General features: G+C 55.0%; 9 protein-coding genes across 9 annotated transcripts in view; 5 read left to right on the top strand and 4 right to left on the bottom strand.

Annotated features, from left to right (window-relative positions):
- BO66DRAFT_323002 (putative C6 transcription factor) overlaps positions 1-1,299 on the bottom strand; it is a gene marked incomplete at both ends in the record, with an annotated part of 2,478 nt that extends 1,179 nt beyond the window's left edge. The window contains 2 exons of the mRNA XM_025643788.1: positions 1-1,020; positions 1,076-1,299. The exon at positions 1-1,020 is cut by the window's left edge and continues 97 nt beyond it. Coding sequence (XP_025504005.1) covers positions 1-1,020; positions 1,076-1,299 — 1,244 coding nt within the window. The remainder of the gene's footprint in view (positions 1,021-1,075) is intronic.
- Positions 1,300-4,454: 3,155 nt separating this feature from the next.
- On the top strand, positions 4,455-7,195 carry BO66DRAFT_374392 (glycoside hydrolase family 2 protein; the record flags this gene model as incomplete). The annotated part of the gene is made up of 5 exons (XM_025645591.1): positions 4,455-4,588; positions 4,644-5,594; positions 5,642-6,072; positions 6,122-6,357; positions 6,403-7,195. 5 exons carry the CDS (start codon positions 4,455-4,457, stop codon positions 7,180-7,182), a joined length of 2,532 nt encoding a protein of 843 aa, XP_025504004.1. The 3' UTR covers positions 7,183-7,195.
- Positions 7,196-7,582: 387 nt separating this feature from the next.
- Positions 7,583-8,776, top strand: BO66DRAFT_349906 (translin family protein). Its single transcript, XM_025644700.1, has 3 exons — positions 7,583-7,806; positions 7,894-7,911; positions 7,975-8,776. Exons 1-3 carry the CDS (start codon positions 7,619-7,621, stop codon positions 8,624-8,626), a joined length of 858 nt encoding a protein of 285 aa, XP_025504003.1. The 5' UTR covers positions 7,583-7,618; the 3' UTR covers positions 8,627-8,776.
- Positions 8,777-8,840: 64 nt separating this feature from the next.
- BO66DRAFT_90802 (RPEL repeat-containing protein) lies at positions 8,841-9,834 on the bottom strand. The gene is made up of 3 exons (XM_025653704.1): positions 9,397-9,834; positions 9,222-9,322; positions 8,841-9,124 (listed from the first exon to the last, which is right to left on the bottom strand). The coding sequence occupies exons 1-3, from the start codon at positions 9,543-9,545 to the stop codon at positions 8,946-8,948; spliced, it is 429 nt and encodes a 142-aa protein (XP_025504002.1). The 5' UTR covers positions 9,546-9,834; the 3' UTR covers positions 8,841-8,945.
- A 788-nt stretch (positions 9,835-10,622) lies between these two features.
- BO66DRAFT_411492 (thiosulfate sulfurtransferase) lies at positions 10,623-13,909 on the bottom strand (the record flags this gene model as incomplete). The annotated part of the gene is made up of 5 exons (XM_025649293.1): positions 10,623-11,779; positions 11,837-11,994; positions 12,204-12,208; positions 12,822-12,870; positions 12,930-13,909. The coding sequence occupies 5 exons, from the start codon at positions 13,907-13,909 to the stop codon at positions 10,623-10,625; spliced, it is 2,349 nt and encodes a 782-aa protein (XP_025504001.1).
- A 378-nt stretch (positions 13,910-14,287) lies between these two features.
- BO66DRAFT_438532 (anaphase promoting complex subunit 11) lies at positions 14,288-14,757 on the top strand (the record flags this gene model as incomplete). The annotated part of the gene is made up of 4 exons (XM_025651067.1): positions 14,288-14,429; positions 14,494-14,525; positions 14,586-14,649; positions 14,705-14,757. 4 exons carry the CDS (start codon positions 14,288-14,290, stop codon positions 14,755-14,757), a joined length of 291 nt encoding a protein of 96 aa, XP_025504000.1.
- A 419-nt stretch (positions 14,758-15,176) lies between these two features.
- Positions 15,177-16,277, top strand: BO66DRAFT_282386 (uncharacterized protein; the record flags this gene model as incomplete). Its single annotated transcript, XM_025643080.1, has 1 exon — positions 15,177-16,277. A coding segment is annotated over one exon (1,101 nt), but the record flags the coding sequence as incomplete, so codon positions are not given.
- A 323-nt stretch (positions 16,278-16,600) lies between these two features.
- BO66DRAFT_90765 (putative kinesin family protein (BimC)) lies at positions 16,601-20,542 on the bottom strand. Its single transcript, XM_025653703.1, has 2 exons — positions 17,804-20,542; positions 16,601-17,746 (listed from the first exon to the last, which is right to left on the bottom strand). The coding sequence occupies exons 1-2, from the start codon at positions 20,420-20,422 to the stop codon at positions 16,817-16,819; spliced, it is 3,549 nt and encodes a 1,182-aa protein (XP_025503998.1). The 5' UTR covers positions 20,423-20,542; the 3' UTR covers positions 16,601-16,816.
- A 408-nt stretch (positions 20,543-20,950) lies between these two features.
- Positions 20,951-25,914, top strand: BO66DRAFT_411488 (isoleucyl-tRNA synthetase; the record flags this gene model as incomplete). Its single annotated transcript, XM_025649292.1, has 5 exons — positions 20,951-21,014; positions 21,077-22,544; positions 22,881-25,647; positions 25,681-25,789; positions 25,829-25,914. 5 exons carry the CDS (start codon positions 20,951-20,953, stop codon positions 25,912-25,914), a joined length of 4,494 nt encoding a protein of 1,497 aa, XP_025503997.1.
- Between the last annotated feature and the right edge of the window lie 126 nt (positions 25,915-26,040).

The following is a 26,040-nucleotide window of genomic DNA, read 5'->3' as shown; positions in this document are numbered from 1 at the left end:
AACAACGACCACCACACGCGGCGCTTCTGGTCAGTGGACGATTGTCTTTGTCGGCTCCCCCCAGTTTGGCTGTCGGAGAGCTCTTTGTGGAGGCCCAGTGCCGCTGCCATCCGCAAGGCGGCTCCCATGATCGCATATGCTAGGTTGGGCTGGCTCGTGTAATGCAGATAATAGCCCCCCATGAGACCCAGGGTCTGGATGGTCTCCAACTGCGAAGAGCCCAAACACTCCAGATTGACGAGCTCCTTACACTTCAGAAAGTAAGTCTGATGCGACGTGTCGTGCGCCGGACAGGCTGCTATGCTGCCCAGGGCAAGGACAATGTTCAGCAAAGCCAGCCACTGTTCATCGCTCCGCCTCCCACTGTGGTAGGTTTCGCGGAAGGCTGGTTCATCCAACAATGGCACAAAGGGTTGAACGTAAGTAAAGTATGCGTCCAGCAATTGGGATTCCGACGCTCGTCGGGACTCGGGCGTCGCGAGGCGCGGCTGGAACCCATGGACCGGCCAGTGCTGGCTGCCTGGAGAAGAAGAGAGGTCAATGGATCCTCTCCGACCACCATGGGCTGGAGTGCGTGAAAGGTGGGTGAGGGATCCAGGGTCCAACCATACGATGACCTTGAGCACCGCATGTATTGAAGACACACCTAAGTATGAGGATGGCTGCTGAGCCGACAGGGACAAGGCATTGACATCATCCGAGATGCCACTCGGAAACGCTGGGGTTCTCAGCGGGCGTAGAGGGCTGGTGTGGTCGGGGATGGTCTGGAGGGACTCGAGATTGCCATCCTCACTGGAAGCCGGGGATGTGTGGGCCTCGGCCGATGCAGAAGTGGCCGGGGAGGCTGGATGTGGCGGCTGCGTCTGCACATGCGATGGACCCTTGCCCACCAAGTCTAGTAGTTTCTCGCGTGGCAAGTTCACCAGGGTCTCCGCTGGGAATCCGGGGAACAGCTTCTCGAGCACCCCGCGGAACTCGTCCAATGTAGTCGACAGTTTCTCCACGTGTCTGCATCCGCAACTCTGCTGGTTATTTTGTGTTCTGTGGTCTTCCAGACAGGAAAGTCAAAACACACCTGCGCGACGGACGAGGGTCGGAATACTGGCACTGATCGGCCTTCTTGTACCACCTGCATGCTTCGCATGGTTTTTCGCCATCACATTTGATCTTGCGATGCCGGCAAGACGTGCAAGCCCGAAGGGTGGTGACTCGACGGCCAACGGAGGGTTGACGCTGATTGCGCCCCCGGGTCGGATTCGACAGTCCGGGGTTCTCGAAGCCTTCAAACGTGTGGAACATGGCTAGCGACGATAAGATTAGAGACTCTTGGTGGAAGACCTGGTAGACAGATAGACTGATAGACTGATAGACTGATAGACTGATAGTACGATAGTACGATCAAGGCATTCTATGGTAGCGTGGTCAGCTAGAAACAGCCATTGGCAACCGGTCGCAGGAAGACTAGCAAGTTTCGATGCAACAGATGGCAGGGATAGCCTGTTTGCTGCTAGTGATGAGTGGCAGTAGGAGGGTGTGGAAATCAGATCATCGATGGGGATGGCCCCAGTGAATTACTGCATGGAAAATAGCCTAGTTCACTTGCAGTCGCCACTGTCTTGGATTGAAAAAGGTCGGCGGGGAAAATCGACAGTAAAAGAAAAACGTGTTGCAATATATCTTCAAGGGCAGGCAAGGTGAGTCGGACCACGAGGCGTATTATTTTAGCAGCCGGAGAACAGCGATCATCAGCCCCCGAAAAAGCATCAAGCGACATTTTCCTTTTTCCACCACCTCCTTCTCCTCCTCCTCCTTCTTCTCCTCCTCCAAGAACCGACGACGCCCTCCCTCCACCACAGTGCCTGCCCAACACAGTCCCTGAAAAGCGATCGTCCTTCGGGATTTCTTTTCTTCACTGGTCCGGCTCTGGCGACGCCCCCGCAATTTTCCACTTTGATTAAATCCATCATGCAGGAAGTGGCCGTTTCTGTCAGGCTTCTGCATGTCTGGGGAAGAATCGGCATCCCATGCATCGTGGGTTCTGACTGGCTACTCCAGTCATAAACCCCGGACCCTTCGTCCACCGGCCATGCTTGACCCTATATCAAAGGCTCGGCTGCCAGGGTTACATACGAACAATATGTATTCAATCCCACTACAGGCTCGCCAACTCTCGCCCCAAAGGGTCTGTTCTTCACAGTGCCTTGGATCTGCCTCCTGTTAGCGCTTTCCCCTCTCTACGATGCACTCTGCTCGATGTTGAGCCATGTGCTTCCACCTATCAGGGGGTGATGGATGAGCCCCCGAGTTCCTTCCGTGAGAAGTCCTTCCAGTTCCGAAAGGAAAACACATCAACTCGAAGGTGGGTTGCTGGGGTCCTTCTCCAGGTCACCTGAGGAACAGCCCTGTGTGCGCAAACATCGCGGGCTCTACCACCGCTACCACAGTAAGCGTTCGACGCACGAATTCGCCCACGTTCTTGGGGGCACCCGCATCTACCCACGTCAGGGCTGACAGTCCTTCCACGGTACTCAACCCCGAGCCGGACAAACAATCATTACTCGCCTAGCGGGCAGCCAACCCCGTTACAGTTCTGCAGGCTGATGAAGACCGGAGCACATCAATATATTAAACCAACAGGGGTGGCGCCACTCGATGTCCGAGCAACAACCACAAATAGGCAGAAAGACCAACTGCGTCTGACTGCGATTTCCATCGGAAGTGGTTGGTGTATACCCGATTCAACAGCCTCCGTTCATCCGTGCTGCTCGAGCTTACTGCTCCTGAGTCCATTGTCAGAATCTGACGGGGTTTTTTCCTGTCGCGACGGCGCAGGCGATAATAGCAGGGTTCAAGAAATTTCTCATTCCAGCACCTTCGCAGGGTCTGACTCTTTGGGAAATCTGTCCCCGCCAATTGCAGCTCTGACCCCGCATAGGATGACCGGCTTGGACACCCTATTTTAATTAAACCCCATGACGGGGTCGGAGTCTGTTGGCGCACCGCCGCTTAGAGTCCGTCGCCTATGTCCAATCCCGTAAGTCAACTGGTCCGTGGGCTCCCGGCTCCATCTTAGAGCTTTGCATTCATGAGTGGCAAAAGCAGTGATAGACTTTGGTCCCAGTTCAGAGCATTTCCTGGCCCATCTGGTTGCTCCAAGCGAGTTTGATGCCCGTTGATAGAATAAGCGGCTTCACACCACTTAGGACGCTTCTGGACAGAGGTGCGTGTGATTTGACACGGATTCTGGGGTACTCGAGGGCGACAGCCAATCGCAAAATAGACTCGACGCAGAGTGGCCCGCATTGGTTAGGCAAAAGTGATCAGGCTAATTGCGATGAACGCCAAGAGCGCGAAATTGCTCACTCATCACATGCCGCATCGAATGGTTAGCGCTCCAAGGAGGAACCTGTCTCCATTTCCTGTAAGGTACCCCGGCATGACTGTGGAAGCAACGGGAGGCGGGAAGGGCGGAAGCACAGTGAGAACCGAGGCACTTGCCCCGGCTGTTGAGTGTTGAGAGTGTTGACACCCCATGGTCCTGCAATTAGCTGCTGGAAATGTCGTTCGTTTCGCTAAGCGACAATGGTCGGACTAGTGACTGGCGTACCAACCAATGAGATTCTGGCAGAGAGAATCGCTTATTTGGCAATGGGGTGAGGGTACAAGTTCGCTTCGAATCCAGGTTTAAGGTGGTCGAGAGTGATTCAGCACCGATCAGAGGATTTACGTTCAGTTTAACTAGTGATCTTCAGGGCTGTCAGGAACAAGAATCTCCAAGCACAAGGAAGGATTTGATCAGACGGGAGACCAACCACAGCTGCGTGGAGCATCATCCGCATCTAAAGCAGTAAAGTAGGGGGGAGGAATGTCGAGGATTGGTTTCAGTGAGAGGAGCATGGTTCGAGATACAGAGAATAGTCACTTTATATGCCTCCCAAGACGGGAGGGATTTCTTGTCGGTCGTGTCTTTGCACTGACTCGGACAGCGCTCAGGATATTCTTTGTCTGATCACTTCATTGTCCCATCACTTGGCTCATTTGAGACATTTTGACGATGAGCCGTGTTGAAACTCAAAGACTGACGGGTGATGGTGAGACAGTTCAGGATGTTGAGTGCGAAAGTGTAGGACTTGGGGACTCCCGAGTCACAGGTGGCAGCACTCACTGAGTGGAAGAGGAAGACTGTTTGGGAAAGGAGGAGAAGCCGCCCGTCGATTGCCCGATTAGGCAATGACAGCACGTGGAATGCGGAGATATCTCCGTGGAGCTCTCCCCTTGCTCTATACTTCCCTCATGGCATCTGAAACCATTAGATATCAGATTCAAGATACAAAGAGTGTGAATCTCCCCTTCGTTGCCAGAAAGCATTCACAGGGCCATCGATCGATTCCCACTTGTTGAGCTTTCACGCATTGTTGCCATTGACTCGTCATTACCCCTCCTTGGCTTCCAATATGGCGAGTTTCATTCAGCATCCTCTGACCACCGGATGGTTCTTCAAGGATAGCGACGAACAGGCATCTGATGCTTGGATGTCCGTTTCTAGCGTGCCGTCTGTCGTTCATCAGGACTTACAGGCAAATGGAAGGTGTGCCACCATCGGCCTTTGAACTCTTGGCATGGTATTAACGCGGAGCACATAGATTGCAAGACCCTTACATTGGCTTCAATGAGCTCGAGGCAAGATGGGTCAATGAGAAGTCATGGTCTTACAGAAATGTATTTCAGAAGCCGACCGTCCCTGCTGGATCCAGGGTCGTTCTGGCGTTCGACGGCTTGGATACTTTTGCTACGGTGAGACTGGACGATAAGATCATTCTCGAGAGCAACAACATGTTCCTAGCTCATCGCGTTGACGTCACCGAAGCCCTGGAGGTCGAGGGTGATCATGTGCTTCTCATCGACTTTGATTGTGCCATGCTGCGAGCCAAGGAGCTCCGAGAGCAGGACCCCAAGCACAACTGGGCTTCCTTCAACGGCGATCCGGCCCGACTAGCCGTTCGTAAGGCTCAGTATCACTGGGGCTGGGACTGGGGCCCAGTGCTGATGACTGCGGGCATCTGGCGAGACGTTCGGCTGGAAGTATACTCGGCAAGAATCGCGGACCTCTGGACGGACGTAGATCTTGCTGCGAATCATCGGCATGCGCAGGTTGATGCCTACGCCGAGATTGATGCCACAGATAACTCTTCCTTCCGAGCCATCTTCACCTTGAGTAAAGATGGTAAGGAGATTGCTCGGCAGGTCACCACTCCCGACAACAAGGTCGCCAAAGTGACATTCGAAATCGATCAACCAAGCCTCTGGTGGCCAAATGGTTACGGAGACCCAAATCTGTACGAGGTCTCCGTTTTCTTGGAGAAGGATCAGATTGAACTGCATCATGTCTCGAAAAAGATTGGCATAAGAACGGCAGAGGTCGTTCAGCGGCCAGACAAGCACGGCAAGTCGTTCTTCTTCCGAATCAACGGAGTCGACGTCTTTTGTGGTGGCTCGTGCTGGATCCCCGCAGACAACCTCTTGCCCAGCATTACCCGTGAGCGCTATCGGAGCTGGATTGAACTTATGGTCACTGGTCGCCAAGTTATGATTCGGTAGGTTGGCCCATGCGGATACATTTCAGTTTTGCTTACAGCAACAGGGTTTGGGGCGGCGGTATCTACGAAGACAACAATTTCTATGAAGCATGCGACGAACTTGGTGTGCTTGTATGGCAGGACTTCATGTTCGGCTGTGGCAACTACCCGACCTGGCCCGAGCTGCTTGAGTCGATCGAAAAAGAAGCCGCCTATAATGTGCGCCGGCTGCGACATCATCCGTCTATTGTGCTTTATGCTGGAAATAACGAGGACTACCAAGTACAAGAGTCGGCAGGTCTGACCTATGACTTCGAGGACAAGAACCCTGAGAATTGGCTGAAGACGGACTTTCCAGCTCGGTACATATACGAGAAACTGCTTCCAGAGGTGATGGATAAACACTCTCCACGGACATTCTACCATCCCGGAAGCCCATGGGGAGATGGCAAGAAAACGTCCGATCCGACAGTAGGCGACATGCATCAGTGGAATGGTAATGCCCGTTTCCCGCACATGTAGCATTAATTGCTGACCAACTGCAGTCTGGCATGGAACGCAAGAAAAGTACCAGATCTTCGATACCCTCGGCGGACGATTCAACAGTGAGTTCGGCATGGAGGCATTCCCTCACCTATCTACCATCAACCACTTCGTCGAGCACGAGAAAGACAAGTACCCGCAGTCGCACGTCCTCGACTTCCACAACAAAGCTGACGGACATGAGCGGCGTATTGCTACATACCTGGTGGAAAACCTGAAGACAGCTACAGACTTGGAGGTGAGATCCCACGGCCACACAAGGTAGCCCGCGCTAATGAGACAGACCTACACCTATCTCACGCAAGTTGTCCAAGCTGAGACCATGATGTTCGGGTACCGAGGGTGGCGTCGGCAGTGGGGCGATGAGAGACACTGCGGCGGTGCTCTGCTCTGGCAACTCAACGATTGCTGGCCGACTATCTCATGGGCTATTGTGGACTACTTCCTGCGACCCAAGCCAGCATTCTACGCTGTGGCACGCGTATTGGCTCCGTTGGCTGTGGGCGTCCGACGCGAACATCATGATTGGAGCGTTACGCATGCCCAGCCTCCGAAGACGAGCAAGTTTGAGCTCTGGGTTGTTAGCTCTGCTCAAGAGGAAAGGACAGGAACGGTGGAACTCAGATTCCTCTCCATCAACGATGGTCAGGAGGTTAGGGAAAAGGTGGTCCACGAGAACATCACTATCCAGCCGAATGGCACCACTAATCTTATCGTGGACGGTTTGATTGATTATAAGGAGTATCCCGAGCCACACGTGCTGGCTGCCCGCTTGTGGGTCGACGGGCAGATTGTCGCAAGGGATGTGGACTGGCCTCAGCCGTTCAAGTACCTCGATTTCTCGGAACGGGGGCTTGTGGTGGAGAAGATCTCTGAGACAGCTGAGAAGCAGACGTTGAAGATCAGCGCGCAGAAGCCGGTGAAATGCTTGGTGTTTGAAGAGCGGGATGGGGTCAAGATCAGCGACAGCGCGATGGACATTATACCCGGTGATGATCAGACTGTCACGGTCCGGGGGTTGAAGGGGGGTGACTCGCTGAAGTACAAGTATCTTGATCACTGATGATGATTGTGCAAGAGATTTTTGACTGTATGTAGTCAGGAAGTCACTATGGTGCGATGATGATATCGTATGTTTGGTTGAACTTCATCAGCTTGAAACCTAGTCAGCTTGAATCGATCATCCTACTCTGCCTTTGACAACTGCCTCTAGATGGGGGCTCCTTTGCTTCCCCTCCCTACCTCAGTAGAATAACTCAAAAAGATACATGACCATCTATCATCCAGTGATTTCTCTCCAAGCCAAGCTCTGTTCAGTATCCAAATGTTCCTATCGTTCACTGTAGCGATAGCGATCTTATCAGATAAGCCGAATCACCCCAAAGCAGCAAGGCCCCACACCGCAGAGATGACATCGACGGCGAGCGCGTTGCATCCCCTCCTTCTCCATCTCCCCTCCCTCCCTCTCCTTTACAACCCCTCCAACCCCTCCAACTCCCATGGCCGGCACAAAACGCACCTGGGACGGCCAACCCCTCGAACCCGCAACCATGACCTCCGCCGCTCCAGCCCCCGCCTCCATCCAAAGCATGTTCGAAACCTTCCGCAACGAACTAGACGAACACCACGACCGACGCGAGCGCCTAATCAAAACCAGCCGCGACATCACAGCTCTCAGCAAGAAGATGTACTCCCTCCTCCCTCTCCCAGCCCTTCCCTCAAATCTCCCTCTCAACTAAAACCAACACAAACTAACACTAAACCCGAACGACAGAATCTTCTCCCTCCAACGGTACCTTACCTTCCCCCTCAATCCCAATCCCGATCCCCACGACCCAGACCCTAACCCACCCAGAATCCGGCACCCGGCCTCCCCCCTCCCCCCGGCCATCGCAACCGAAACCACCCACCGCTTCACGCAGATCACGCGCCTCTTCGAATCCACCCTCCCCGACCTCGCCACCCTGCACCGCCACCGCTACCAGCGCCAACTCAGCGGCGCGATCCAGGAGTTCATCGAAGCGCTCTCCTTCCGCCACTACCTGACCACCCAGACCCTCATCACCATGCCGGAAGTGCGGGCTCACCTGCCGGACGGCATCCCGCTCACGGAGGAGGATTACCTGATGGGGCTTTTCGATCTCACGGGGGAGGTGATGCGGTTTGCGGTGACGGGGTTGTCGACGGCCACGATTGACGAGCATCATACTACCGAAAAGGGGGAGGGGGAGGGGGAGGGGGACAGGGACGGCAAGAAAATCCACCTCCGCCCCGAGCAAACCGCCATCGTCGTGGATCTCCGGGCGATGCGGTCGGCCATCGAGCTCCTGAGTATCCCGCGACGGCATGCCGGGGCCATGTTCCGGGATATCGGCCGCAAGACCGAGGTGATGCAGGGGTCTGTGGAGAAGGTGGAGCGCGCGGCGTATGGGATCCTGGTGCGCGGGAGTGAGCGGCCTAAGGGGTGGAGGCCGGATTTCGGGGGGGATTCTTATTTGCTTGATTGATTGAGGGGGTATTTGTCTTTGGTGTATGATACATGATGCTTGGGTGATGGTGGTGGTGTAGTATTAGACCTATGGGCGGAGTTACTGGGACACAACAAAAGGAGTATTGTGTAGTGTAGGGGTATGAACAGAACAATACGAAGCGTAAATTGATCTTAATAATAGCACTAGCACTACCTGCTGCTGCTGCTGCTGCTGCTGCAGTACAGCCTCGCCCGCAACAAACCTCCACACGAGCGAAATACAAACTAAACTCAACAAACGCCATCCAGCCCTCCAGCATCAATCATATCATACCACATCCGCACCACACCCCCGCCTAAACAGTCGGGAACCGCGGATCCTCATCCTCCGTCAGGATCCCCTGCGAGATCAGCTCATCCGGCGCCGGCCGCACCCCGATCTTCTGGTCCAGATGATCGGCCAGCATGTGCTTCTCCAGCTCCCGGGCGTTGGCTTGCAGGGCGGGGGCGGCGGTCGACGAGGGGAGGATGTTGCCTTCCCGACACACACACACACATCAGCATATCATCCCACGTTCGAGTATATATATTGCACCACGCTACAGGGCTGTTGGGTAGAGGGTGGGACTCACGCTCCACGAGTTCCTCGCGGTCGGGTCGGTGCTCGAGGTGCTTCTTCAGGTCGTCGGCCGTGCGGTGGCGGGCGAGGTCCTGGTGGGCGGCTTGGAGGGATCTATTTGATACGGAGTGTTAGGGCGGGAGGGCAATGCGGGGATGTTTGTTGCCTCTTTGGTGGGTGCCACGTACGGAGCCACATTGGTGTCGAGGAGGATGTGTCGTTCTTTCAGGTCCTGGACGTCCGGGCGATGCTGGAGGTGTTTCTCGAGCGAATCACGGCGCTCGGTGGGGGATGCGGAGAGAGGGGTCTGGTCGATGGCGCTGGCGCTGGTGTCCATGGTGGAGGTGACGTATGTTCTCCGATGGTATAGATGGGAATGGTTAGAACTAAGTAAGTGCTGTTTTGTTGCAGTGCTTCAAAGAAATTGGTGGAGTAGTCGGGTGCAAGAACTAAGGGACCTCCCGAGGTATAAATAAGTTTAGTTAGCCCCTTCCACCAGCTCAAACAAGTCAAAGGATCACCAGCAGCTACGTAGATTGTTGTTGTCAGGGCGATTGATGGGGTGGTACTGGTGGTCAGGTCAAGTGATGGGACTGATGGCCCAGTGGCAGGCCGATCCACGGGACCCCAGCCTAGCCCAGCCCAGCCAACTGGTGGCGCACGATGTCATATGTGGAGAGAGATCGCTATGCTCCCTACTCCTTCAAGCCCCCCATGATACAACATGATACGATGTGATACGATGTCACAATAAATAACTCATATTGTCTGGCAAGCTACCTTGATAAATATTCCGAGTATTTTTGGCCTGCTCTTCTTCCCTCCCCCATCCCACCACCACCAACACAAACCCCTCCACCAGCCCAAAATATGCCCACAAAATCGATCGTAAAGCGAAGAACAACTGCTGTATCTGTTTTCGTAATTGCAGAGTAGAACATGTCGAAAAGCTAGCTTCCTCCGGACTTAATCCTTTTTGCTCCGGGCTTCCTACCAGCAAAGTCCTAGGAGGGAAAATGAAAGCAAACGCCTCCTCCCACTAAAGCAAAAGTGATGGACCCAGACAGCTACGAGCCTCAACAGAATCTTGAGACGTTCGTCAGAGGAAGTCGGACCAACATGCAGCCCGGTTCCCCGACAGCTCCCTTACCACCTGAGCGGTCATCGTTGTAGGCTCTCTCGAGACTAAGCGCTTAGATCTCGTCTACCAGTCCGGATGCCATGCCACCTGTCCAGGACCCATTCGCCTCATCCATGAAGTCAAGTCGAAATCGACAGAGGTCGAACTGAAAGGCAGCCCGGCTAAGGCAGAGGACTCAATTTTGTTGCTTCAAGTAACAACCGCGTCGGTCTTCATCGGTATTGGAAAACGTGCGATTCGTCCGTCGTATGATTGACGAACCGGCCCATACGATCAAGGAACCCAGAGTTTTCCACGGCCCCGGCTGTTACCACTACCACGAGTCGGGCCTCGGGAGGCGCCTCGGCGGTTGTTGGCATGGTTCCGAGACGCACCCGCGATGCCCCGTGCGGCTCCCGACTGAGTGCTAAGGTCGACCGTGGGCGGCTGCTTGGTGGGACCAAGAGAACGACTAAACGAATTCGGATCGATAGGTTGAGTAGGGATCTCCATAGTCGCCTCGACAGGCGGCGCAACACTTTTGACGACAGGCGCCTTGCGGCTGTTGACCCCACGAGAGCCGCCGCCGCGCGACGCTCCCTTGCCCCGACCGCCGCGAGGAACGAAGACGAGCTCGTCTTCGTCGCTCTCATCCTCGTAGGAAAGAAGCGATTTCGGTTCGCTGGGCGTCGCCTGAGTCTTCTCAACATATTTGCATCGGTTTTTGTACTCTCGCTCTTCGTATTGAATCGATGTTCGCAGCTGATGAATGTTCTTGACCCCAATGCCGAATTTCTGGGCCCAAAGCTGGGTCTGTGGATCGTTCGTAATCAGAATACAAGTCTTGGCGGCGTTCGAAGCATCGGGCCCCTGGTGCAGTCGCCACAGCAGCGCGCTGAGCAGCGGCCTGAGCACAGGCGGGACCGTGGGGATGGCCGACCCAGACGCAGAACGGCGATGTCCCTCGGCGCGCTTCGTCTTGTTGTCCTTGGATCCTCCTTCGTTGGTTATCACCTGCGAGTTTGCACATTCGGGGCTGGTCCGAGAGCTCCGGGAAGACGGGCGGGAGGGTGCACTGTGGGTTCCGTTGGACGTGTTCGAGACTGCGTCGAGTTCCTTTTTGAAGTTCAACTTGCTGAGTAGCATCTGAGAGAGATCGTCCGGGGAGGCGCCGTTCTTTTTGGATATTTTGCTCTTTTCGTCGGGGTGCGCCGTCGGGCCGTTTGAGACGAGTCCATCGTTCGCCTCCGGATCCTCCTCGAACTCGGGCAGGAAGAACTTCTCTGCCTCCGTCCAGTTCTCGTACTGCTCCATGGGACCCTGCAAAGCCACCCGTTCGGAAGAAATGTTGTCCTTGCCGGAAGTGACCCGGTCGAGGAACCGGACAGCCTCGCGGGCATTGATGGCGACCTGCGACCCGGCTCTCTTCAGTGCATGGAGGCGTTCAAGGGCTGAGGAGGAGCACTAGATCAGTAACCGTCAAGGTAAATGAACTCCGCTCGACTTACTGTACAGAGGCACGATCAGAGTGATGGCCCCGTTGGTCGTCCATTTTTTGATTTCGCTGATGTTGGTGGTTAACGCCGTCTCATCCACGGCGCAGTGGAAGACCTTGCGTCCGGTCGTCATAATTGCCCTCCGGCGATCGACAGAACAGGTCGCGTTGCTTAAAAATGAAGATACTCGCACGACACAACGGCCCTATACCAAATAGCTAGCTTTGACGACTGCGACCGAGCCGCAGGCGTGGTTAGCGTGATGCTGGATCCAGCGAGGGAGGTTTGATTAGGATTAATGGAGGCGGAGGAATATGGGAATGTGGGGGCCCTGGCTCGCAGCCAGAGAGAGAGTAGTGGACGTCCCGGGGGGTGTGACCCCGACTTCGCAGAGCGTTGAAAGGGCTGACAGTTTCACTTACAATGCAATCCTAATTCACAAAGAACGGTCATCTGCAGCATTTTGCGATTCGATAAACGATTGTGTGAGGAAATAATGAGGCAATGAGATGAGTGAGAAGGAGGAGGGAGAGGAGAGGACCTTCAGCAACGGATCAACTCCAAGCCGCGGGATTCGTCGGCATCCTGACTAAGCGCAGGACAACTCCGCGCCGCCCGTGACTATCAGTTTGTTGTCTACGAGAATTGGGTAGTATTTATGCAATTTGACCTCAGTCTTACGACAAGCTCACTGGGAGTTGACTAGTAAGAGTAGCTCACTGGGAGTTGACTAGTAAGAGTCACTCACTAAGCTCTGACTCCCCGTAATTGAAATCAGTCATGGCCACCATTACACACAAGTCTTCTATTCGGGACATTTCATCCTTTGCGTACAGTTTATGACTCGAATTGGAGTAATCTCCTGGTATGTGCTGTCGCTCGAACAAGCTGGAACAATTGAGAGAAAGAAAAAACCACCATCTCAAACCAATAATAATACCTCAGACTCTGGATAATAAGCACCGGGCTGGGCCATCGTCAGTCGCATTGTCTAGACCGTCTTCTTAATCAGACCTTCTTCGGGCTTAACACGTTGTGCCCATTCACTATCGCCGGGGTCAGCAAATAAGCCATTGAAGAGAGAAGAAAGGGTTCCAAAACTCACGTCCAGCTCCCATCGTAAACCCTCCGAAGGTTTGGCTCGCCGTATTCCGCCTCAGCCAATGCCGTCTCGATGATAGTCGCCGTTACACCGGTGCCGCACGAGCTGATAATCGACTTACTCGTGTCGATGTCCTTGCTCTCGAAAATCTTGCGCAGCTCGGGCCCGGGCAGGAATGTCTTGGTTTCGGGGTCCAGCAACTCCTGGAACGGAAGGCTCTTAGAGCCCGGGATGTGCCCTGAAGACAAGCCCGGGCGCGGTTCAGGGTCGGTGCCCGCCCAGCGGCCATAGGACCGTGCATCAAGGATCTCCACTTCTTTCGCACCTTCCTTTCTGTGCTCCTTGGCGATCTCCTTCAGCTCCCGGTACGGGATCACGAGCTTGGAGTCGTACGTGGGGACAGGGTAGTTGGTCTTCTCAGGCTGCTGGGGCTCTCCGGTCTCCGTGGGGAAACCCTCGGCAAGCCACACTTTGTAGTTGTTCAGAACATGGACCCGCGGGTGTCCGAAGACTCGAAGGGTCCAACCAACACGAGGCGCGCTGAAGATACCGACCTCCGCGGAGTCGTAGACCACCACTTCGTCGTCCCGGCGAATACCCAGCTTGCTCATGGCTTCGGCGAATGTTTCGGCGGTGGGAAGCATGTGCGGGTATGGAGATTCATGATCTTTGACAGCATCGAGGTCGAAGAAACGAGCTCCGGGGATGCGGTGGTTGCGGAAAATGTCGATACCTTTGCGACCCTCGGGGTCGTTTGGCATGAACCAGGCGGCGCATAGAGGGACTACACGTGGGGCGGTTGAGATCTTTGTAGCTGGGTTCTTTTTCAAAGCAGTGTCCAACTCTTTAGGAGTTACCAGATATGAAGCGAAAGAGTAGGGGCGACTCTGGAGTTGCTGGCGCGCTTGTTGTGAGAACGACATGGTAGAACGGACCAGGCGAGTCGGTGAAGGGATAGAGTTACGAAGGGTTGCGAAAGCCATATTGAGAGAAGTAAGGAAGGAAGTGGAGGCAAGAGGGTATTTACATGCCGGTTAGGACTCAGGAAGTGGGATTATTCATCCACCAGCTAGAGCAGGGGAAATGATAAACGAGATGAAGAGGGGTTGATGATGAGTGTGTGTGCGGAGTAGTGGAGGAGGAGGAGGAGGAGGAATGAATGAATGGAATGAGAATGAGTTAGTTGACTTCCTTTCCTATCACCGATGCGGAGAGCGGCCGACCATGTGAAAATCAACCGGGTAAACAATCCCGCTTACCTAGTATCGATTCCACTCTCCTTCCTACTCCTAGTTTCGCGTCTGCGTCCTCACTTTCGGTCTGGTGTCCAGCCCAAGTACAAGCTCAAGCCCAAATTAATCATGAAGGTCACTATCAAAGAGTGGAACGCCGTCGCGACCTGGCGCTGGGACATGCCCGACGATGAGGTCTGTGGTATCTGCCGCGTCCAGTTCGATGGTACCTGTCCGACCTGCAAGTTTCCCGGCGACGATTGCTCTTTACGTGAGATCTCTTCTTCCTGCCCGTTATCGGAGACACTTCTAACTTCACTGATGCGGGACTCCAGTGCTTGGGAAATGCGGCCATTCCTTTCATATGGTGCGATTGCGGATCCCAATGTCCTCATGGCGCAAGCGAGACACTACTGACCGAACCCAGCACTGTTTGATGACATGGATCCAGCAAGAGTCCTCCAAGGGGCTCTGTCCCATGTGCCGACAGAGTAAGTCACTATCATGGCATCACTTTCTGAATATGCACTTAGGCTTTACGTGCAGAATTCGAATGGAAACAAAATGACGAAGAACAACAACAAGAACAACAACAATAGCTGATGAAGGACCATCTGCTGTTCATTCGAAGAAGGCGTTGACAGGCTCAGCTACTACGATACCCATTCCATTCTACCTGGTTTCATTAGGTACTCATTGTTATATGCAATTCTGCATCTCCTCATTCATGTACATATACCCCATCCTAGCAATCATCCCAACCTCGAAGCAGCGCCGAGTATTGACAATCGGCGAACGGATCACCTGACCGGTCTTATCCTGCCTTATCGAAAGAGCGCAACCCAGCCAATCGTTCGATCGCAGCCAATTTCCCCAGATCAGATCGATACTCAGGTCGGGTCACTTCAATACGACCCTGAGCTATCCCGAGTCACCCTCGAACACACCACAACCATGATGTAGCCTCACCCTTCCTACCTTCCTTCCTCCCTCACCCTAATTCCATCTCCCACCAAAAATGTCTCTACCAAAACACACCACCCCGTCCCCCCTCTCCTCCTCCCCATCCAAACAATCCATCCGCCGCATCTCAGCCAACCACAACCACAACCACCTCCCGACCTCCCGACCCCAAAGCATCATCGACCGACCGCCAACCGCGCAACAACACCACCTCGAAAACATCCCCGACCCATCGCCACCACCACCACCACCACCAGCAGCCACGATCCCCCCGGCCCCCCTCACCGACCAACCCACACTCCCACCAACGTCAACGTCCGCCTTCCAACCCTTCTTCACCCTCATCGAAGACGCCAACACCTCCGAATACCACCACCCAACCGTCCACTATATCTTCGCCGACGACGACACCGACATCGTCACCGAAGCCACCCTCCGCGCGCTGGAGAGCGAATCCGATCCGACCCTCGCCTACAATCCCAATACCCGAAAGGGCCACAACAACAACAAGACCCGATCGCGTCGACCGCAGCAGCAACAACAACAACAACAAGAAGAAGAAGGGGCACAAAACACCTACGAAGATGAAGAGAAAGGACCCTCCCTACTACCGGATTCCATTCCAGGGGTGCGCGAGCACTACGTGATTCTCGACGTGGACTATGCGTCACCCGGTGGTTTGGGGACGGAGGAGATGAAAGAGCAATCCGGGAATACTACTGCTGCTACTGCTGGCGGGGAGGTACTAGCGTCGTCGTCGTCGCCGCCGCCGCCGCCGCAGCAGGAGCCGCATCACGGTGCCTCAAGGGGTGGTGACGCTAAGTCGATGGTGGTGACTTCGGCGCATAGTCTGTCGCCGGCGTGGCAGGTGCTCGATACGCAGCTGGGGCCGGCGCCGACGTTCGAGAATAATACGAATAATACGCAGTCGCAGGGGCAGGGGCAGGGACATTCGGCGAACGGGGCACTGATGTTGAAGATCCGGGGCACCGCGGGGTTGCCGATCAATAACCTGCTGGGCAAGGAGAGGGATAAGGAGCGGGGCTGTCAGCGGTTGGAGGAGATGATGGATCAGTTCGCGAAGCGGTTGGCGGAGCTGCGGTTGGTGATTGAGGCGGGCGGGCTGGGGGAGCACATCGAGGATGCGGAGGTGGAGTCTTCCCCGGGGGGGAAGATGGATGAACATGGCGTGGAGCAGGGACAGCATGAGGATGGGCAGGGTTTGGTTGAGGACGCTACCGCTGGGCAAGAGATGGGACTATAGGGGTCTGGCCGATGGAACATCCTGGCACTAAGATACCTTTTGGGTTGGAAAGCATATCTGCTCGGCGAGAGGCATTTTAGTGTATGGCGTCACTGTCTAGCTATAGGTAGGCTTCAACCCATCTACTCGGGTTTAACACTACGAATTTGGAATCATGCAACTTCGAAGTCCATGACTGTAGGATTCTATCACGTCAAACCCGGGTATCTTCTCATCCCGCGGGAACCCTATACGAGAACAAAACGCCAGGCATCGCAGAGCCCGCAACTAACAATGCTCCAAACGCGAACAGACAAATGCAAAATAAAAACAAGTGAATACCGTCTCCAGATTTATCTTAGCCAAGACCAGGGGTATCTCAAAATGCCTGCCGCAAGGTACAAGCGAGCAGTGTGCTTCCGCACAGCGAAAAAAAACAAAACGTGATAAGATCAAGGGGAAGGCCGATTTCGAAGTCTTCTGCCACTCGGGGTTTCCACCGGTGGTACATTCTCTGGGCCCTCCATGATTCCAGCCATCTTCCGGTTAAGTAATTTCTGAGGTAGTTTGGCGTCAGCGGTCGTGGTGCTTGAACAACGTCTCTTGGGAGGTGGCTGCTCTGCACTATCACAGTCCGCATCAACCGTCACGATAGAGGACTTGCGCGTGGCCTTGTCATCGGCCGCACTAGCTACGAGGCCCTTGGCGGCGACGTTTGCATCGACTTCCCTAAGGCCGCTGTTGGAAGGTGTGACAGTGGCCTTGGGTGGTAGAGATCCTACCTCGTCCTCGGTGTCGTGAAAAACGAATCCTTTCGCCGGTGTGGTGGCAGGGGAGCTATCAAGCACCGAAATTCGGTCTTCGCCACTGAATGGAAGAGCCGTAAACTCCCTAGAGGTCCTCAACCTTGATTTGATGTTCTCATGTGCCTCAGTCCGAGGCAGGTCGGCAGGATACTCGTAGTGACGCTTCTTGGGGGTGATGCCAGTCGCAACGTACTCCGCGAATGCTCGGCGTTGAATGTGTTCGCGAAGCTCCAAGAGCGACTTCCTCACATCGTCTGACAACGGCATGGCAGACTCGTGTAGATTTGTCTGCTGCTGGATGGCCCCTTCCTGCAGCTCCTGAAGACGACTGCCCAAGTCCGACAATTGCATGTGGACTGAGTCATATGACTCGTGCACGTTGGAGGACATGTTCTGGAGGCTTGAAAGATGGGCGTCTCGGTAAACACCATTCTGAGAGCGTGCCTTGGCTACGAAATCATCCAAAGCTTCCATCTGTTTACTCATATTCTTCATCTGAGCATCAACGATTCGAACGGTTTCTTCATGCACCGCCTCGGTTGTCTTGTGAATAGATGCGTTGCGTTGTTCGAAACTCTGCAAGGTGATTAGTATTGATATTTTTGGAGAGGAATGACGCGAGTTGAAACTTACCTCCCAGTCACTCTGCATCTTCGATTTCATCTCGTCCTTAGTGGCAATCACATCCTTAGCAAATTGCTCCGACTTGAAAACCCATTCATCAACCTGGCGATCATAATGGGCGGTCGCATGCTCCAAGGAGTCACCCGAAGCAGAGAGCTCAGTACGCATCGTGTCGATCCTGCCCTTGAGACGGCTACACTGCCTTTGGCGGGAGTCTTCGATGAGAGACTTCACTTGAGAAAGCAGGAGATCACGCTCAGCCTCTGCATTTGCATTCTCCTCTTCCAGAGTCTGTGCCAAATGCGACGAGACTTTGCGATTCGCCTCGACAGCTTTCTGATTGGCTTCCTGAAGTTCCAATCTCAGCTTGTTGATCTCCATTCTTTGCCCGTTCAATTGAGCCACCATTTCCTCAAATACAGATTTGAGGTCCTTTCCAAGGGTGCTGTAAGATGAATGAAGCTGGGCATTGAAATCCGCGAATTCGCCAATCACCTCCTTGGAAATGCGAGCAGCAGCGGCAGACAGACCATTGAGGCCTTCACCGACTTTACCCTTGACCTCTTCACGCAGGTCTTTAATCTCTTCAAGTACTTCGTTCATCTCGTCATGGGCAGCGCATGTCTGTGAATGGGCCTCCCGCTCGGCTTTGTCAAAAAGGTCGTTGGTCTCTAGCAGCTGCGATTTGTTCAACTCGATGTTCTCAATCTCAGTTGTGACGAACTCGTTGATTTTGTTCGACATGGCCTCCACCAGCTCGGAGTGCTGCATCTGGAAATCCTCGATTCTGGAATCGACCACCTGGGTCACGTCCGAAACCTCGGCCGCAGACACCTGCCAGGCTTCCTTGTTGGCGGAGTCCAGATTGGTCTTCCTTTCGATTTTCGCGTGAAGTCCATTGATGTCCGCCACAGTGGTATCCAAGGTGGAAAGCAGACCAGCCCCAATGTCGCGAAGGTGAGCCTCTGTATCCTCGTGCGCCTTGCGGAGAATCTCTTCCTCTTCAAGTTGCGACTTGGTATCCTTAAGAACAATCTCAGTTTGTTCAAGGACATCGTTCGTTTTCTTCAGTGCATTCCGCGTCTCTTCATTGTTCTTCTTGAGGTCATTGAAATTGCTCGTAAGAGAAAAAAGCTCCTGGACCTTGTGGCGCAGGCTGGACTCCATAGACTCAATCTTGGCGCGTTGTTCCTCGTTAACAATCCTGCGAGACTCGCTCTCCATGGTCATCTCTTCGTATGCATCAACACTCATGTACACGCCGTTCCGGTGTCTCGTGGCAATAAGCTCGCCCTTTAGCTTTTCGATCTCAGTTGTGAATTCTCGCAAGAGGGTCTTTTTCGGCATGGTGGAGTTGATCTGGGGTTTGTTGCGAATGTTCTTGGCCCGAAATGCATAGTCCAAAGTGGAAATCGTCTCTTCCAGGTTGCTGCGCGACGGCGAGATGGTCGCAATAATACATGTCTTGGTTCTTCCACCAAGTGAGTCTTGCAAGAGACGGGTGAGTTTCGACTCTCTATAGGGGATGTGTGGGCTTTTGTCGACCAGGGCATTGATGACCCGGCCCAAAGTGAGCAGACTCTTGTTGATAAGACCAGCTTCTGCCGCACGCTTGTTCTCCGCCCCACTGCGCTGGATGTTCTCGCTACCAGCCAGATCGACCAAGTTTAACTTTCCAGAGCTAATATACTCTTCGCCAGACTCCGTTGTCCGTTTCGTCATCACGGTGATGGTGAACACCGTGTGACTCCGGGAACTCAGATCGTTGCATTTGGTGGCGGCGACTTGACGCTTGTGGCTTCCTTCCTGGAGAAGTTTGATGCCGGTGGACGCAGAGTCGATGAACGTTTCCTCCATTCCCTGTACAAGCGTACTTCCACTGTGGCCTTTCCTTGACTCATTTTCGAAGATCTTCAGTCTGGGGTTCTCTTCGGCCGAAAGCAGGTCGCGGAGCTCTTCGTTGTACAGCTCGATGAAAGAACACTTGACAGTGCTTTCTGTGTCCTGCAGCTTGTGGAATAATGAATACAACACACGAGGTATAATACCGGCATTGTCGGATAGTATGCCCAGCGTGTCGGTCATGTCGCCGGACATGGTGTAAGTCTTTCCGGTTCCGGTCTGTCCGTACGCGAAAATGGTGCAGTTGTAGCCAGCGAGCATCTCGTTGACAATCGGAATCACAACATCCTCGTAGACGGTGATTTGGTCCGCAGCCGCTGAGAAGACCTTGTCGAAGGTGTAGGTCTTGTTGGCCAATGCATTTGGGCCCATCGACAATTGCACGGTTTGTCCTTTGGCGCCTTCCGTGGACACTACAACTCCACTGTTTTCCTTGAGTTCTCGGTCGTTCCGGCCTCTGCACCGGACGACGACATGGATGCTCGTATCTTCGTTGATCTCGCGCTCGAAGTCTCGTTCTTTGCGTTTCGCGGTAATGCTAGCAGGTTCGACTGCTGATTTCGTGGCACGCGATGCACTAGATAAGGGCGCCTTGGATGCGATCGCTGGGGATGCCGCTCTGTCCGTGGTTGACATCGTAGACCCGAGTCTTCTTGTGGTCGGGCGCGTCGCTGTCGCTGTTCGTCTGGTCGGCAGCCCTGAGGCAGGCCGTGGGGGGCCAGCCATGATGATTTAGACGATGTAATCCAAGGTGATACAGCCGTGATCTATGAAAGTAGTCGCGCCTCAAGCTAAATCTGCAGAATCGCTTGGAAAGATGCGCACCAACATAGGCGGTGGTCGGCGAATTTGGTTCAGGAGGTGCTGTCAGTCAGTTGGTTATGGTTAGTGATCCGCTGTTATTGATTTCCCGTCTCAAAGCGGAAAATGTAAACAAAGCGGGTTCACCGCCCACGTGCCAGCGGGATTGCTCGTCATGCCCCCATCTCACATGATAGCATGCGCTCATCGCCCGCTCCATGCTCCTCCTGACAGCTGAGTCCTTATAATTGTTCCTCTCGTGGAATAATTCTGTTTCTGCATTATTACTCGGCTTATCCTGACACGTAATCTGTTTAGCTGCGGCTTGAAATTTCAGTGGTTGTGCTCCGGTGCAGCTGGCACCTTCTAACACCTTCAAAGATACATATACTAATCCGATCCGCCCCTCACTCACCGTCTCCGCCTCAGCATGCAGTTGGTCCATATGCCATCATGACTTCTTCCTCTTCTTCCAGGCCTTCACCACAAGCTCAGATCTACCCTGGAAAAGGGCTGGGTTTCATAAGCATGTCAACCCCTTATCTTTGATTCAAACAACACTAACCTGCGTCTGTATAGCTCTGGGAGCCTCCCTCCACAATGTGCTCAGCCGCGTCAAGTCCCATCCCCAGACGTACCCCGCAATAGATATCGCATATTCGTCGTCGGAACCTCTCCGGAAACCCGTAACGCTACAACTTCCATCCAGCGGTCTCCGCCTGCGGTTCGATGGGCCAGATCAGAGGTTGCGGTTGATCGAAGTGCTTGACTTCTCGAAGATCACCCTCGTCTACAAGAACCAGGAGGTGCTGAAAGGCATCAAACCGCAAGAGCCCTCCGTCACGCAGCAAGGGCCCAACTTTCGCCACATCTACAATCGTTTGTTTGGTCCCTCTTACCCTGGAGAATACATACCTCCCGACAGCCCCCAATCGCCGTATGGTACCTACGTGTTATCCTATCCCGGCGTCGCATTCTCCTTTCCGCTCCAGAACTCAGCATGGTCGGACCAGTGTGACTTTGTAGCATTGCTTTCTTCATCGGCTGCATTACCCGCAACCTCGATGTCCATTTTCCAAGGCTCGTCATGGCCGGAGGCTCGAAACAAATTGTTTACCCAGCAGCCCCAGTACCCGCGTTCCCCAGCGCTGGTCGGTAAAAGCAGGGAGGTCGTCCCGGATGAGATCGAGGAGTTCCTGATTTTTGGAGCCGGCAAGATCGAAGCGATCCGACGATCATCCCCGCCGGCCCAAATAACATTGTCGGAAACCACTCCGCAGGACTTGATTGCCGAGTTCGGACCGCCGGATGCAATATACCGTAAGAACGATCGCAGAATAGCCATCCATCGCGCCGCAGGCCGTAGCGCTGGAGAGGACGCTCTGCACATGGGCCCATCTTCGGGGCGCGGGATCGATGTCACTGACCTGGATCATTCGTCTAACAATAGCGTGACCGACGACTCGGATGACGAAGCCTCCCAGGCTCCCACGCTGGATCCATCCTCTCTTCCGAGCGAGTGCTTCTTCAATTACTTCCATCATGGCTTTGATGCCTTTATCTCGTACCCTACCGCATCGGGCCCGGCCTTCCCTGGATCCGACCTCCCGGATCCAACCCCGCCTTCGCCGTCTTCCCAGCTGGTGGTGACCAAGATCATCTTGCATGGAAACGTGCCAGGCTCGTATCCGTTCAACCGGCACCGTCGCAGTCGCTGGAAGATTATCCACAACCCAGCCGACGACGCCCTCACATCTGAGACTCGCTACGAAGAGATCTCGGAGCAACTGCGTTCAGTCTGGAAGGGAGCCTATGCAAATGCCGCGGAGGAGCGTGCCCTGCAAAGACCCATGATCTTGAACCGGGGCTGGGGCGACAGTCCGGAAAGCAGTGTCGAGTTCCTAGGCGGGTGGGAAGAAAGCACCGGGAAGGGGCAGAGGACCGGGCAGGAGGCCAATGATGGAGGTCTAGGAAACACAGAGCTGTTTGGTTTTCCGGGCCTGTTGTTTGAGGTCATGAAGAACGGGGCGGTGAGCTGCCTGACATTGTACTGACCGAGTCATGAAGGCGTTGGCGTTTCAAAGGAGCCTTGTCTATGCTTTTTATTCCATTTTCACATGACTAAGGAAGGTACTAGCAACATGCTGGAAGCAGCGGGCGGGTATTACTCGGTATTGATGTAGGCTTGACAATACCTACTTGACCTTAATATAAATCCTTTGATTGGTTGAACTCACCAAAGTTTCCGTATGTGTAATTTGTAAATTACCCGCACCGGAGCTTTCCCCAAAAGTCCGCAGTCCCATCGAACTCGAAACCCTCCAACAGCCTTTTCTCGCAACCCCCAACCTGACCGAAAAGGCGGGATATGACCCGACAATAGTATGGCGGAATTGCCACGGACGCTCGCTCGGTCCTGGTCGTCGACGCTCAAGCTCCCCAAGTCGACCTTCCCCGCGCGCGTGACACCGGCCGACCAGGCCAAATACCTGCGCCGATGCACCGACGACCTCTACGCCTGGCAGGAGCGTGAACGCCCGGCCGACCGGCCGTTTGTGCTCCACGATGGACCTCCCTACGCGAACGGCGAACTGCACGTCGGCCACGCGCTGAACAAGATCACCAAGGATATCATCTGCCGCACACAACTGGGGCTGGGGCGGCGGGTGCGCTTTGTGCCGGGCTGGGACTGCCACGGGCTGCCCATCGAGCTCAAGGCCCTCGAGGCGCAGAAGGAGCTCCAGACTGCGGATGGCGTCAGCGCGGCGGCGGTGATCCGCAAGGCCGCCCGCAAGCTGGCGGACAAGACGGTCAGGGCCCAGATGAAGGGCTTCCGGAGCTTCGCGGTCATGGCCGACTGGGCCAACCACTGGAAGACGATGGACCGGGCCTTCGAGAAGCGGCAGCTGGGCATCTTTCGGGCGATGGTCGAGAAGGGGCTCATTTACCGGCGCTTCAAGCCGGTCTACTGGTCCCCGTCGACGGGCACGGCGCTGGCCGAAGCGGAATTGGAATACAAGGATGACCATGTGTCGACCGCGGCGATGGTCAAGTTCCCGCTCGCGCGGATCCCAGCGCATCTCGCCCAGGATCCGTTGCTCCAGGGTAAGGAGGTCAGCGCGGTGATCTGGACGACGACGCCGTGGACGCTCCCGGCGAACGCCGCGATCGCGGTCCACGAGGCCCTCGAGTACACGATCGTCGAGTCGGAGACGCACGGCCACCTGCTCATCGCGCAATCGCGCTTGGAATACTTGGAAAGCGCGCTGAAGGAGGATCTGTCGGTCATCGTGCCGGCGATCCTCGGTTCTCAGCTGGCGGACCAGACTACGTATCGACCTCTGTTCAAGGGAGCGGCTGCGGAGGCGCAGCCGATCATCGCGGCGGAGTTTGTGACGGCCGACTCTGGGTCGGGACTGGTTCACTGCGCTCCGGGTCACGGTATGGATGACTACGAAGCCTGTCTCTCCCGTGGGATCCCCGCTTTCGCGCCCGTGGACGATCACGGCAGATTCACCGACAAGGCGATGCCCGTGGATCCCGAGCGGCTGCGCGGAAAAAGCGTCCTCGACGAGGGTAACGCGGCAGTGCTGGAATACGTCGAATCTCAAGGTCAACTTCTCACTCAGCATAACTACGAGCACAAATATCCGTACGACTGGAGGTCGAAGCGCCCGATCATCATCCGGGCTACGGAACAGTGGTTTGCCGACGTGGCCGACATTCGCGGCCATGCTTTGGAAGCGCTGGACGACGTCAACTTCGTTCCGAGTTCCGGTCGGCAACGCCTGGAGAACTTCGTCAAGAACCGCAGCGAATGGTGCATCTCTCGTCAACGTGCCTGGGGCGTTCCCATCCCTGCTCTCTATCACCGGGGCACTGGCGAGGCCGTGCTCACGAAGGATAGCGTGACTCATATCATGAAAGTGATCGAGGAGCGTGGCATTGACGCATGGTGGACGGATGAAGCCAACGATGACGCGTGGATTCCACTCTCGCTTCAGGACGCAACTGGTCCGGGCTATCGACGAGGAACCGACACGATGGATGTGTGGTTTGACAGTGGCACCAGCTGGTCCGAAGTGGATGTCCCTTACCGTGAGGATGGCCGCCCGGCAGACGTGTACTTTGAAGGGAGCGACCAGCACCGAGGCTGGTTCCAGTCCGGGCTTCTCACCTTTGTCGCTCATCAGCTTGCCTCGGGACAAACCGCTTCCCCGCGTGCGCCTTTCAAGCACCTCATCACCCACGGGTTCACTTTGGATGAAGAAGGCCGCAAGATGAGCAAGTCCATTGGCAACGTGATGCTGCCGCATGCGATCATGGACGGATCGCTTTTGCCACCCTTGAAGCCGAGAAAAGGTAAGGGGAAGAAGCAGGCCGAAAACCAGGCTCCGGTGTACGACGCCCTTGGGCCGGATGCTCTCCGCATGTGGGCCGCCAGCAGTGACTACACTCGCGACGTAGTGATCGGAAAGCAGGTGCTCCAAACGGTGCACACCAGCCTGCACAAATACCGCGTGACGTTCAAGCTCCTGCTGGGTGCGTTGTCGGATTTCCGCCCCGAGCACCGTGTCCCGTACGATGAGCTGCAACAAGTGGACCGCATCGCGCTGAAGCAGCTGTCTGAGATGGTCTTGATCTGCCGGAAGGCCGGCCAGAACTTTGAATTCTACAAGGCCGTGAATGCGATCAACCGCTGGGCCAATCAGGAATTCTCGGCCTTCTACATGGAGGCTATCAAGGATCGACTCTACACCTACGGCGAGAACAGCGCGAGCCGGCGTGCGGCGCAGACGACGCTGTTCCACATCTACCAACATCTCCAGGAAGTCCTGGCGCCCATCACCCCCATGCTTGTGGAGGAGACGTGGGAGCACACCCCCGAGGCGATCAAGACGCAGAGCCAGCATCCTCTGCAGCGCGTTGTCTCAGCCCCGGCTGCGGAATGGCAGAACGAGGGTCTCGAATCCGACTACCAGGAGCTGGCCGCCGTCAACTCCGTGGTCAAGGCGGTCCAAGAGAAGGCCCGCGGCCAGAAGCAGCTGGGCTCCTCTCTTCAGTCGTTTGTGCACCTCGTCCTTCCCGAAGACTCGACGCCCGGGTCGGTGTTCCACCGGGATCTGACCGAGTTACCCGATCTCTTTGTGGTGTCGTCCGTCAGCCTCGGTGCTCATGGCGAGCCGATCCCCGAGTCGATCGCGCAGGCGGCATGGCAGTACAATGAGGGATATGAGCTCCCCAGCGGAGCCAAGGGCACGGTGTATGTGTACAGTCCGCAGGCGGGTAAATGTCCTCGGTGCTGGCGCTATGTGGTTGCGGGGAGTGAAGCGGCGGAAGAGACGGTGTGCGATCGCTGCGAGGGAGTCGTGCAAGAACTGGACGCTGCAGCTGCAGCTGCGACTGCAGAGGTGTGAGTGGTCAGTTCCTTGACCAATTCCCGGATTCCTGCGGTGGATTCCTGTATTGTATTATTAGTTACTGTGTACTTGAATCTTAGCATCTCACTCAAATTTTTATCCATACCTTATGTAAGTCACAGC

Source organism: Aspergillus aculeatinus, assembly GCF_003184765.1.
Source record: "Aspergillus aculeatinus CBS 121060 unplaced genomic scaffold BO66scaffold_24, whole genome shotgun sequence".
Taxonomy (NCBI): domain Eukaryota; kingdom Fungi; phylum Ascomycota; class Eurotiomycetes; order Eurotiales; family Aspergillaceae; genus Aspergillus; species Aspergillus aculeatinus.
The sequence above is the reverse complement of the archived record's forward strand: the minus strand, read 5'-3'. Positions and strand labels throughout refer to the sequence as shown.